The sequence below is a fragment of the Gigantopelta aegis genome, chromosome 3, assembly GCF_016097555.1.
Source record: "Gigantopelta aegis isolate Gae_Host chromosome 3, Gae_host_genome, whole genome shotgun sequence".
Taxonomy (NCBI): domain Eukaryota; kingdom Metazoa; phylum Mollusca; class Gastropoda; order Neomphalida; family Peltospiridae; genus Gigantopelta; species Gigantopelta aegis.
Genome location: NC_054701.1, coordinates 56,649,299 through 56,663,450, shown reverse-complemented (window position 1 = coordinate 56,663,450; position 14,152 = coordinate 56,649,299). Strand labels below are relative to the sequence as shown.

General features: G+C 35.5%; 1 protein-coding gene across 1 annotated transcript; it reads left to right on the top strand.

Annotated features, from left to right (window-relative positions):
- The first annotated feature begins 1,415 nt into the window (after positions 1–1,415).
- Positions 1,416–10,097, top strand: LOC121391017 (thiosulfate sulfurtransferase-like). The gene is made up of 6 exons (XM_041522793.1): positions 1,416–1,643; positions 2,652–2,747; positions 4,642–4,771; positions 5,392–5,490; positions 9,109–9,233; positions 9,632–10,097. The coding sequence occupies exons 1-6, from the start codon at positions 1,419–1,421 to the stop codon at positions 9,680–9,682; spliced, it is 726 nt and encodes a 241-aa protein (XP_041378727.1). The 5' UTR covers positions 1,416–1,418; the 3' UTR covers positions 9,683–10,097.
- Positions 10,098–14,152: the final 4,055 nt, after the last annotated feature.

Here is a 14,152-nt window from a genome sequence, read left to right as displayed (position 1 = left end):
AATATAACCCACCAAACAAAACAAAAAGTGGTACAGCCATAGCAGTATCGGCTGTACTGTCTGCCCCACCCCTGTCACACAGTATAACGAAGAGTGGAACATACCCAACAACACCACACCCTGCTTGCATTTTTAATTTTAAAAATGGAGGGAAAATATGAAAATATAATTAGGATCAGTCTTTGTTCTAGGAAGAGTAGGGTTCCCAGAACCACTCAATTGTTTTGACCTAGTCAAGATGTGTTATATACATTGGAAATTAATTAAGCACCACTTAGTTTTTACCATACGACTAATACTTCAAAAGCATCTGTGACCATTTCATATCAATATTTAATCAGGCATCTGAGAATTGAAGATCTGTATGACCCATTTATCGGTTACACAGAAATAAATTCATGTAATCCTTTTTGCGTAACATGTTATATCCCATGTAAATGGTGCTCAAAATTTTGTGCAAACAAAAAATAGGTTACGTAAAACTTAGATTTGCGTGAACAAAACGACCGTTCTCACAATTTTCGGAGGCCTGTTTAATGCATTCTAGAGAAAAAGAAAGAAACCGTAAATATCCATGAAAACGTATGGTGATTAACTATGGAGCTGGAATTACACTGAAATGTGATGTGCTTCACATTAGTAATTTATTCATTCGATAAATAGGGAGGGCGGGACGTAGCCCAGTGGTAAAGCGCTCGTTCGATGCGTGGTCAGTTTGGTATTGATCGGTATTGATCCCCGTCGGTGTATCCATTGGGTTATTTCTTGTTCCAGTCAGTGCATCACGACTGGTATATCAAACGCTGTGGTATGTACTACCCTGTCTGTGGGATGGTGCATATAAAAGATCCCTTGCTGCTTATCGAAAAGAGAAGCCCATGAAGTGGCGACAGTGGGTTTCCTTTCTCAATATTTGTGTAGTCCTTAACCATATGTCTGACATCATATAATCGTAATAAAATGTGTTGAGTGCGTCATTAAATAAAACAGTTCGTTCCTTCCTTCGGTAAATAGGGCCTACCCAGTAGATACAGAATGTGTAAATCTCTCAATATCTGGTTCAGTGGCGGATCCAGAAAATCGATTATAAGGGGGTCCAATCACAAGTGGATCAATGCCACAAACGTTTCCCTCCCCATACCCCCCCCCCCCCCAATCCACCACTGTGTTTTAAACTACACCAACACCGATAACTACTTTCAGGCACTTTTCACTGCAATACAATTCAGGTAGTGATTAATTAATGTCCAGGTGTACATCAAGGTAGTCTCCCTCCAGAATAGCCAGCTTTAAATTCACCATATTCATACATTAAAAACTGAATTTTGAGTGAATTTTTTAAATTCAGAGGAGTGAGTGCACCACACCCAGCACCTTTACCCTATATTCATGCCTATAGCATCTATTTAAATTGTAATATGGTGGACTGTTTTGTTTCCAGAGAGCATATTCCAGGAGCTGTATACATGAATATTTTTGAGGCAGAGCACAATGATAATTTTCCTCGTAACTTGCCCAAGGCCAAGACTATCGAGGAAAAGGCTAGAGCAGCGGGAATCAACAAAGACACGCACGTAGTCGTCTACAGTGATTCCGCTTTCTGTGGATTCTTCATCGGGGGTCGGGGCTGGTGGACTCTCAAAGTAAGTGGACACTAATGATGTCTGACTCTATTAGGGAATACTGGCCTCGGTGGCGTGGTTAGACCATCGGTCTACAGGCTGGTAGGTAATGGGTTCGGATCCCAGTCAAGGCATGGGATTTTTAATCCAGATACTGACTCCAAACCCTAAGTGAGCGCTCCGCAAGGCTCAGTGGGTAGGTGTAAACCACTTGCACCGAACAGTGCTCCATAACTGGTTCAACAAACGCCATGGTTTGTACTCTCCTGCCTGTGGGAAGCTCAAATAAAAGATCCCTTGCTGCTAATCGGAAAGAGTAGCCCATGTAGTGGTGACAGCGGGTTTCCTCTCAAAATCTGTGTGGTTCTTAACCATATGTCTGACACCATATAACCGTAATTATAGAAATAACTGTTAGGGACTACTCAAAATTATCAATACATGTTTTCTCATTAGTGGGTTATAAAGGGCACATGTTTTGGGATCCTATTTACGGCCTCGGTGATGTAGTGCTTAAGCCATTGGACATAAGGCTGGTATGTACAGGGTTCATGTCCCAGTACCACTATCGGCTCCCACCCAAAGCGAGTATTAACAACTTAATGGGTAGGTGTATGGCATTACACCGACTTCTCTCGCACTAACCATTAACAACTAACCACTAACCCTCTGTCCTGGACAGATAGCCCAGATAGCTGAGGTGTGTGCCCAGGACAGCATGCTTGAACCTTAATTGGATATAAGCGTGAAAATAAGTTGAAATGACCAGTAGAATAAGCAAAAGAGGCACAACGGTGTAAATGATCACCAGAGTAAATTGCCGAGCACACCAAATTCACAAATTAGTATTTTCATGAGTTAAATAAGCTTCCTCCAAAATTTGGTTGGAATTGGTCAAGTAGTTTCAGAAGACTTTTCAAAAATGGCTTAATAGATGTACCCGGTACATCTGACAGAAACTTTATGAGATAGTAAGAAAATTATATTCTAGCAGTCGAAACAAAGAACGTTTTGCTGTTGTTTTTTCAGTTGTTCAGTCACACTCAGGTGTCTGTGTTGGATGGTGGTCTGGCTAAATGGAAATCTTGTGAATATCCCTTGACCAATGCCGTTGTTCCTACCAAGGTAAGACAAGATGGTCACAGTACTTGTAGTTGGCTGGTAAGAAAATTGTGAAAACTCATGTGTCAGAAGGTGGAGACACTGCCCCCAGCTGAACATAATGCATTGGGATCCCTCATTAAAAATTAAATAATATATAACTGTCCCCGGCTCCCATTGAAAGTTAAATAATATATAACTGTCCCCGGCTCCCACTGAAAGTTAAATAATGTATAACTGTCCCCGGCTCCCATTGAAAGTTAAATAATATATAACTGTCCCCGGCGCTCATTGAAAATTAAATCATGTATAACTGTCCCCGGCCCCCATTGAAAACTAAATAAATTAAACTCTTCCCAGCCCCCATTGAAAACTACTGTATTTCCTCTAATAAGCACCAGCCTCCAATAAACACTGGGTAAGACAACTGAAAACTGATTACTCCCAGGCATAATTTGAGCACTTTATGTGGACAAATAATATTAATATGTTCCCCAGCACTTATGACACAGTATCAGTAGAAACTGATACCATTAGTTTTACTCACATCCAAGAAATTACCTTTGTTTGACTCTCAATGGCTGATGCGGGGTTTTTCACTGGGGTGTCGTTCAACATTTATTTGTTCATTCATTCATTCATTCATTCATTCCATTAATTTTAGAGAAAAAAGTTAAACTTGCTTACTGGATGTGGTCATGATATTTCCAGAGACTCAGTCTGTCTGGATCTTTTGATCAGTTGGTAACTTGCAGGAGTTTCCTACCTATTCATAGTTGTACATATGACATATGACATAATTGATATGACCATCTTCTGTACTGTTTATTACTGGTAACTTTACAGTTTATTGCAGATTGGTAACTACTGTTTATTGCATGCTGATATTTTTACTTGTTTCATCTTTGTCTGTCTGTCTGCTCCATGGACATAACTGTAACCGTACTGTCTATTGCAAACTGGTGACTGTACTGTCTGTTGCAGACTGGTAATCGTACTGTCTATTTTGCAGACTGGTGACTGTACTGTCTGTTGCAGATTGGTAATCGTACTGTCTATTTTGCAGACTGGTAACTGTACTGTCTGTTGCAGACTGGTAACCATACTGTCTGTTGCAGACTGGTAACCATACTGTCTGTTGCAGACTGGTAACTGTACTGTCTGTGGCAGACTGGTAACTGTACTGTCTGTTGCAGACTGGTAACTGTACTGTCTGTTGCAGACTGGTAACCATACTGTCTGTTGCAGACTGGCAACTGTACTGTCTGTTGCAGTCTGGTAACCATACTGTTTATTGCAGACTGGTAATCGTACTGTTTATTTTGCAGACTGGTAACCATACTGTCTGCTGCAGACTGGTAACCGTACTGTTTATTTTTCAGACTGGTAACCATACTGTCTGTTGCAGACTGGTAACTGTACTGTCTTTTGCAGACTGGTAATCATACTGTCTATTGCAGACGGGTAACTACTGTTTATTGCAGACTGGTAATCATACTGTAACTGTACTGTCTATTGCAAACTGGTGACTGTACTGTTCTGTTGTTGACTGGTAATCGTACTGTCTATTTTGCAGACTGGTAACTGTACTGTCTGTTGCAGACTGGTAACCATACTTTCTGTTGCAGACTGGTAACTGTGCTGTCTGTTGCAGACTGGTAACTGAACTGTCTGTTGCAGACTGGTAACTGTACTGTCTATTGCAGACTGGTAATCGTACTGTTTATTTTGCAGACTGGTAACCATACTGTCTGTTGCAGACTGGTAACCGTACTGTTTATTTTGCAGACTGGTAATCATACTGTCTGTTGCAGACTGGTAACTGTACTGTCTGTTGCAGACTGGTAATCATACTGTCTATTGCAGACTGGTAACTACTGTTTATTGCAGACTGGTAATCATACTGTCTATTTTGCAGACTGGTAACTTCACGTCCAAGTGGGATGGAGTTCTGTACCGCAGTTATGAAGATGTGTTGGGGAATGTGAAGTCGAACAAGTTCCAGCTGGTTGACTGTAGACCTGCAGCGGCCTTCAATGGAGAAGAAGGTTTGTACACATTCATAATGTTTCATTGTGCAATTATTAGGCTCAATTAAAATTTCACCCTTTTAAATGACAGGGCAGGATAGAATTCATAACGACATAATTGTAAGTAAGATCCTTGTTTCCAAGTATGGTTCACAACACACTGTCCTGGGCTGCACCTAGTTTTCTGAGGTGAGGTCTGTTGTACAAGTAGGTTGTGGTTTTGTGCTCTGTTTGATGTGTTGTGAATTGGCCACCAAACACATGTCATTCAGTGTTGTGGACAACTGTTTCCATATTGATGGTAAACATGGGTGGATAGTACTCACTGTCCACCAGTCACTATCACCTAACCATGCATGCAGAAATCCCATTGTCTTCAATCTCTGAAACTTGCATAGCGAATCACATTGCAATACTGAATAAAATGTCCCTTGATTTGCTCTGTTTTCATGTGTTGTCAAGCTAGTAAATTATGTTAATACTGTTACTAAGGGTCAAATAGCCCAAGGTAGATAATACTTAAAATATTAAAAAGCAGACTAGTAAATGTGTTTCTCTCATTATTTGCTAAAACATATTGAAATTTTACTATACATACATTGATACTTAAAAAACCCTGATTTTTGTTTCTATTTTAGGCTGTCTTGGACACATTAAAGGAGCCAAGAACATCCAACTGGGCTTGGTAATCAACCAGGACAAGTTGGAACTCAAGTCAACAGATGAGCTTAAAGAAGGTAAACTGTAGAGCAGGGATGGGGAAAAGCCATTTTTGTCCCAGGCTGGGACCGATTCTCGATCTCAGAGACCGAAATTATTTACTTTAAATGTGTGTTTGCCAGTCCCACTTCTGTTATTCTTGTCAGTTCTAAGCACCTATCAGTGTCTATTATTGGAACTAATTCCTATCCGTTTAGTAGCAGTGTTTCTGCACACGTTTATTTGCCGACATAAAATCCTCAAAACACTTGAACCGGTCCCAAAATTATAAAAAAAATTAGTCCATTGCAGGCCGTATTGATGTTGGACCTACAGTAGTATCAATCCACTGCCACTAGGCTAGACATTTGTCAAAGCCACCGAGCTGGTCATCAAGTTAATCGTTAAAAATAACACCATTCTTGGTGACTGGCCTCGGTGGCGTCGTGGTAGGCCATCGGTCTACAGGCTGGTAGGTACTGGGTTCGGATCCCAGTCGAGGCATGGGATTTTTAATCCAGATACCGACTCCAAACCCTGATTGAGTGCTCCGCAAGGCTCAATGGGTAGGTGTAAACCACTTGCACCGACCAGTGATCCATAACTGGTTCAACAAAGGCCATGGTTTGTGCTATCCTGCCTGTGGGAAGCGCAAATAAAAGATCCCTTGCTGCTAATCGGAAGAGTAGCCCATGTAGTGGCGACAGCGGGTTTCCTCTCAAAATCTGTGTGGTCCTTAACCATATGTCTGACGCCTTATAACCGTAAATAAAATGTGTTGAGTGCGTCGTTAAATAAAACATTTCTTTCTTTCTTTCTTTCCATTCTTGGTGAGAAAACTATCGAGGTATTACATTACAATTAAAACAAAGTTTGCAACTGGTTACAATCAGTCTCCTGTCTCAATGGAAGTGTTATTGCAATCAACACCTGTGTACAGAGCCCAGTCGAGTGGCTGAGTCAGACAGGTGTTGGCCAAATAAACACTGCTTTAAAATACCAGTAGCATAAAATGTACCAAAATAATCTACAAATGTATTTATTTTTGACTTCAATGTAGTGTATCCAATAATTATAAAGGACATGAAAATTAAAAATGCTTTATACCTTTTTTGTCATCGTGGTGATCAGAATAGCTACATCTGTTATCTCTAGAGCCAGTAGAGGTCAAATTCATCCAATCGGCAACAAGATTATTAATTAAGTGCTAGGTCAAGCTGTCAAATGCTGCACCGGTGTCAATTCTATTATTAATTTTCTGGACACAGTACTAAATCATCGTACTTATATAATACATATATGGCATTTAAAATTTCTAACTTTTATTCCTTTCTTTATTTATTCCATAATGTTAAAAGTACATAATTAGTTGTTTTTTTCCACTGTTTTGATGTTTGTCGTTCCACGTTCATGATTCAAAATAAAATATACAAATGCCACTATGTTGATTTTTTAAAACACTATTTGGCAAATATCGCCTTTTAAATGTTACAATTTATACATCCATGTATATTATTTTTTGTTATTCCTTTTTTTCTCTTTTTTTTTCCCCCACCCCACTGAGGGCAGTAATGACATCATTGGGACAGATTGACAATTTTATTTTCCCCCACCCCTGCAGTAGAGTTATACAGTAGCTTGTACAGTAGACTGGTACACATGAGATTACAATCCCATACTGCATACCGAGGGTTGGCTTTTTTTGTGTGGGTGGGTGTCGTGGGTGGGTGTCGTGGGTGGGTAATTAATATTTGAACTAAAATTAGACTTTAAACCCAAAATCTGATGCCATATAACCATTGTTAAAATCTTGAAATAATGTATGTTGTAATGTAAGTTTGCTAAATTAAGTGGATAAATTGTTGAGATAATGCCTTTTAAATTGTGTTTAAATCTTCATGGATGTAATTATTTTATTTAGTATTAATATTGCAGCATGTGGTATTTTTACAAATACAGTTGAATCCACTTAATTGCATATCGGTTTATAGCATGAATTGGTTATTTCATATTATTCTGTATATGTACCTACCTTAGCACATGTTCACGTGTAAATTTCACAAAGAAATATTGGTGTCTGCAGTGCATATCTGCAACTGCAAAAATTAATGAATATTAATTTCATGACTTGAGGGTGAATGCAAACAATGCAGACTTTATACATATACTATTAGTTAAGTGGGTTTTTGACAGGTGTACAGGATTGTACACCCCTCCAAAGTCAATCCCGTATGCCTGTCAAAAAACCATTTAACGAATTTATTACCTTTTAGATCTTTGTTTTATAATTAAATTAAAATTACACTAACAGTCAAACTTTTAAATACAGTACACACACATTCTGAGTTTCAGTTTAATAATAACATAACATAACATCAAATTCCTCAAAATATATTGGATTTTTATGTAAATAAATAACTTAGTTACTATGCAAGGTATTTACAGCTTTTTTGTTAGCTGTTTGGGTATTGAGTGTCAACAAGGATTCCGGGTGGTTTTACCCTGAAATAATTTTGAGACTTGTGTTTTGCAAAGATAGACAACTCTTAGTGCCTTATTATCTTGCATGTTTTAAACATTAACGATTATGTTGTAATCGTATTGAGGAAAACAAAATTGAACACCCACAGCCGAACAAAAATATTTATTTGTTGTGTTGTACTAACTTGTAGAGCCTGTAAATAAGTATGTCGAGTTATTACTTAAAATATGTTCGTTATAATTAGCCCAAGTTCTAACACAGTAACTGATTATGCAATGCTATATTCTAGCATTAGATTTTAATATGCTAAAAACTACAATTCAGCACATTTTTTGGTCAAACGTGCTCAAGAAATCTTCAAATAAACAGTTAAAATAAAATTTACCGAATTGTGGTATGCCCATTCATAATGAATTCAAGTCTTTTAACAAATTTAATCAGTGAGGTGTGTTGAAGAAAATTTTGTCAGTTTCATCCGCAGTTTTTATTTTGGTACAACCAGTCAAGCAAGTCACGTGACATTTCGTACACCCAGCAAATTCTGTATTTTTCTGCAAATCCTGTATTTTCCCACAAATGAAACGGTGTACTTGTGGTATTCATTGGCTATTGATTAATCAAAACACATGAAATTTATCTAAAAGGTACTAAATACATGTATAGTGTTTCCTAGGTTACAGTACTCATATCCAACATATCCAACTCATTTAGCACAGCAATACGTATTGACCTATCTTAAGATGCCCACTGTTTTAAAAAGCAAGATGGCCATTAAACAAAGTGCACTGCGACTGGTATATCAAAGGTCATGGTATGTGCTATCCTGTCTCAGATAATGCATATAAAAGATCCCTTGCTACTAATGGAAAAATATTGCAGGTTTCCTCTCATTGACTATGTCAAAATGACCAAATGTTTGATATCCAATAGTCGATGATTAATAAATCTTATGTGCTCTCTTTTTTTGTATATAGAAACATTGTTTGGTAGCCATTTAGGTTTAGATATCTGACAGCCCTTTGCTAATAGAACTTAACAAGTTTATTTAGTGTCTAGCCTTATGTTTGATGGCTATAGGTAGTTAACTTTAAAGTTTAATTTAGATCAGTTTACTGCAGATGCTGCAATGAATGCACTCTACATGTGGTTTATGGTTTTTAATACTTTGATTCAGTGTTCTCTAAGGCTGGTGTTGATGTGAAGAAGCCAATGGTTTGTCACTGTGTGTCAGGACTTGCATCATGCACAGTGACTATTGCTGCAATGCTGTGTGGAAGCAAGAACATTGCCATCTATCATGTATGTTAAATTAAGTTTCAAGATATTTTTGCTGAATTCTTTTGAAACTTACATAATTAATAGGGATATGTTATTCAAGGGATACTTCAGTACATATTCTATTGTAGACAGTGAACTATGCTACATGTATGCACAGATTAACAGAGAAACAACTTTTGAAAAATAACTTTTGTTTTGATATTAAAATATTTTCTATTTTAAGAAATACCAGTACCTGCATGTTTCCATATTAAATTATACATGTTTTCTAAGTTAGTAATACTGGATACCATTAATAAATCAGGGTTTAAAATCCTTTTTAAATTTCATTCTTTGAATACATGTACTTTATCATCGGTATGTATTTAGTGATTAGAAAGTGCTGATCAATCTCATGCATATTAATGTCTGTGTTGCAGGGTGGGTATTCCGAGTGGAAGAATCGATCACCTGACCTTCTGGTTAAGTGAAGTTCAAGGATAGACTGCAGTCTGACTACGTGATGAACAGTGGATAATACTTTTAACCCACTCAGTTCTGTTCTATTTTATTATACACTGTGGTATACTATTCAACTACGTAATCAACATTTCCATATATTTTACACTTGCACAATATTGTTTTATTTTCATTTTCTAACACATTGTTTTTGTGTTAATTGTTATTGCTAATTAATTTCCTAGATTTTTTCTTTCTTTTTTGGGGTAGTTTTTCACAAAAATAGGAATCAACGATATATTGTTGATATTTGTTTATCTTATTTTGATATCAACATTAAAATTTGTTTTGTTTAATGACAGTACTAGAGCACATTGACGTATCAAACATCAGCTATTGGATATCAAATATTTGTTAATTTTGACATATAGTTTTAGAGTAAAAAGTTAAAGTTTGTTTTGTTTTCCAACACCACTAGAGCACATTGGTTTATTAATCATCGGCTGTTGGATGTCAAACATTTGGCAATTTTGACATATAGTCTAAGAGAGGAAACCTGCTACATTTTTCCATTAGTGGCAAGGGATCTTTTATATGCACGATCCCACAGACAGGATAACACATACCAGTTGTATGAAACGAAAATAGTCCAGTGGGCCCATCGATGAGGATTGATCCCAGACCGACTGTGCATCAGGCAAGTGTTTTACCATGGCTACATCCCGCCCCTTTTAATATTTGAATAATAAAAACCTGCTATAATAGTTGGTTTATGTGAAACTATAATTTAATCCAACAAAAGATAAAGTTGAAAATTATATGCAAAACTAAACAAATATTTGCCTTTTAATTATAATTAATAATTTAATAAGACATAATGATATCAATATTGTAATTGACATTTATCAGTGGTCCATATACTGCCGTTGTTGCCTGTCAACATCACTACGGGTGAGGAAATTTTGTTTTACATTAGTTCAAGTCAAATGTATATCTACATGAAAATGTTTTATCACTTCATGTCTCCATTTTTATTAAACATTTAGTTACATTTTATTGTTAGTTTCATATGTTGATCATTTGTTTATTTATTTATTTATTTTACTCTTATTTTTTACATATTATGGTGTTTAGTCTGGCAAGTTTGGATTTGGGTCGGCAGAATTTGTAACTTGCAAGACCTGGGCCATACATGCTTATAAAACTTTTTTGGTGTCCAGACTCAATCTCTGATGACATCACATGCATACAATTTGTATAGCATTGCCATGACATTCATGTCTTAGACTCTATTAAAGTCTCGAGTCCAGACAAGTTTTATAAGCACCAGGCCAAATGTCCATCTAGAATCTCAGCCAATTTCAACCCCTGTTTATTGTATTGTATGTGTTTATTACACTCATGTACACATATTAAATAATGTTAATAGTAACACTATGTACATGACAACATGCATTCTGATATTAATAATTATTCCAAATAATGTTAAAGTATACAGTTATGTAAGTCCACTTTATTATGTTTCATATTTGCCATATTTGGTATTCTGTCTCCTTGATCTGGTTTATAGATATGCAAAATGTGTCTTATTATAAAAGATAATTTCATTGTTATTGACAGACATTACCTTTGGGATATTTTTAGAAATCTTTTATTACTAAACTCTAATTCATTCATTATATGTTGTTAAGAATTTTTAATTATTATTCAGAATTCAATATTCGTTATGATGGAGAATACTCATTATTATTTATAACATATATTTGAATTGTAAAGTCTAGTTCATTACTTGATATTATATGTATTCTGTGATAATGTTTAATATTTACTTATATTTAGTGTAATACGTGAGTAAGAAATCTCATATTTGTGTTCTACTATATTCTTTGATTTTATTCGTAAACACATGATACTCCCTATTTTACATACATGTACAACATACAAAAAATGTGACTTAATTTTGTCTACACATTATAATTTTATTTTTTATTTATATAATATATTGAATACAAGTAATGGCATTATAGTGTTTTCTCTAGTTTGTTTTAGCATGGTGCGGCACCGTACCTCAAGTCAAAGAGAGAATTGACTTTAGAACCTGCCAGTTTGTCTACAAAGTCCTCAACAAACTATCTCCATCATATCTAGAAACAATGTTTCAAACAACTTCAGAAATTCACTCCTTAAATCTGAGGTCAACTCAACATAATCACCTTTATGAATTAAAACCAAGAACAGAATTTTATCGCCATAGTTTTTCATGCAGGGGAGCTAAACTGTGGAACACACTACCTTCAAAGATAAAATATTCTCAATCCCTCGCCTCATTCAAATCCAGTTATTTTAAGCACTATTCAAATAATAATCAATTTTAAGATATACCTTTGTTGTTGATTTTGTGTTTGTTAAAATAATTATGATGTATTGAGTTATCATGTATTGAGTTATCACTGACTCAAGTTTCTTAACAAATTGATTTAAATATTATTTATATATTCATAATATGTGCTATTGTTCCTCATGCTATACATATTACATGTATGTTGATGTTGTTTCTTTGAATGTATGTATGTATAATATCATGTATAGATTAGAGAGGGCCTCATGGGAGACCAGTCACCTTGTACTGAATGTGTTTACCCTCTGAAAATAAAGAATTTTATTATTATTATTATTATTATTATCATCTTATCTTATTCAACATGATGCTGCCCTAAGATTAATCAGCCTTTTTAAATAATTAATTCAACAATTGCCTTTATAAAACACTGAGACAAATTTATTATTAATTAATAAAATATCTCTTTTTATATATTTTGCCATTCATTTATTAAAGCGATCACATTAATTACATTTATTTTTATTTCAATTAATTGTTTTTGTCTTTAATTAAAAAAAAGTGTTGCCTTAAAAATGGTGAAAATGCCCCAAAGGTGTTTAGTCTACCATGCCTTGCCAACTTTCTTGGGAAAACACTAGACATTATATTTCCTTATCATTAATAAACAACGCACTGTTGACATTTTTATATCAGGCATTTAAAAAAAAAAATTATATATAAATTCAGTGTTGTCTGAATTTTTATCTTTGACAATATCATTGTGATCTACAAATGGGAAAAAAATTTCTTTACCCCCACCCCTTCACTGAAATAACAAAACATTAATAGTTTTACAGGGCTTCTAGATTATGGTAGTCCCACTCCCGTGGCTAGTGATATTCAATGTTGGGCTAGTAAATAACTACTATTGCCATGCCCAACGGCTAGTGAATTTTTGTTAGTCAAATGTTGCTATTAAGTTTATTTTGTAAATATGAATATCCTGCCATCACCACCCCCCCCCCCCCCACCCCCAATGTTAGTGTTTTCAAGCATTATCCCCCGTTTTAGGTGACATATCCGATTATTACTAGTATTTATTAAAATTGTATTAACTTAGAGTAAAGTAGGGCTAGTGAATTTTTAATCATGGCTAGTACATTTGTAAATCACTGATCCCAAGGCTAGTGGATTTTATAAAAATTCTACAAGCTCTTGTTTTAACAAAATAAATATTTTTATAAATAAATACTAATTTGATTTGTATATTGTCTACGTATGCATGTGTGAGGCAAGACAACAGTTTGGTACAAGTAGAGTCGTGAACACTTCTTCAGTAAACCATGCCATTAGTTTATGTGACCCATTCTGTCATCTTACATGGATATCAAAAGTATTTCAAAAGTTACTGATTTGCCATACAAAAAGAGACAATTTGACTTAAAAGTTACAATTTATGAGACTCCAACCTATGATACTTGACAATAAAAATAAATCACACAGTGTCATACATAGTAGTAGTAGTAGTAATAATAATAATAATAATGATGATGATGAAGATGAATTAGCCAGCTTTTTAACATGTTGTTTACTCCGATGGCTAGTGATGTTCCAATGATCGATTATAATGGAAACTTTATCAGTTTGGTGCTGTTGTGTGGGAAAATGTTAACTGTAATGGTTCCTCCAGTTTAGATGATGTAATTCATGTCAGCTTGTTGGCGGTTGGTCTTTGTTTTCATGTTAACATAAAGAAAGGATATATTAAATAGTTATTAAAAGGTAAAATTAGCGATTTGTTGAGAGTATCCTGGTGAACACGACAATAGGTGCATGGTCCTTATAATTAAAATCTTTCTTATATTCATATAATTCTAACCGATTGTGTAATCAAATGTTGACGGGTTGGTGCAAACCCATTATAACTGATGACCGATGATGAAATTCCCACCGATTCCCAACACTACAAATGGCTCAGTTTGAAATCTTCAAATAATGTCCAACTTGTCTCACTGTCATTTCAATAAAGCAGCATCGTCCAATGAATTATTACTTATGGTGTCTTCCTATCTGTAATCCTCTCCTCTCTTCATGAAGCAATGTCGTCAGTCAGCTGTTGTCTCTGTAATCATATCTTCTCTTCACGAAGCAATGTCAGTCAGCTGTTGTCTCTGTAATCCTC

Bases quoted from the DNA above. Each gene is read 5' to 3' on its own strand.
- LOC121391017 (XM_041522793.1), top strand. From the start codon at position 1,419: ATGGTGGACTGTTTTGTTTCCAGAGAGCATATTCCAGGAGCTGTATAC. The intron at 1,644-2,651 runs GTAAGTGGACAC...TTGTTTTTTCAG, and splicing joins GGGGCTGGTGGACTCTCAAA to TTGTTCAGTCACACTCAGGT. The intron at 2,748-4,641 runs GTAAGACAAGAT...TCTATTTTGCAG, and splicing joins ATGCCGTTGTTCCTACCAAG to ACTGGTAACTTCACGTCCAA.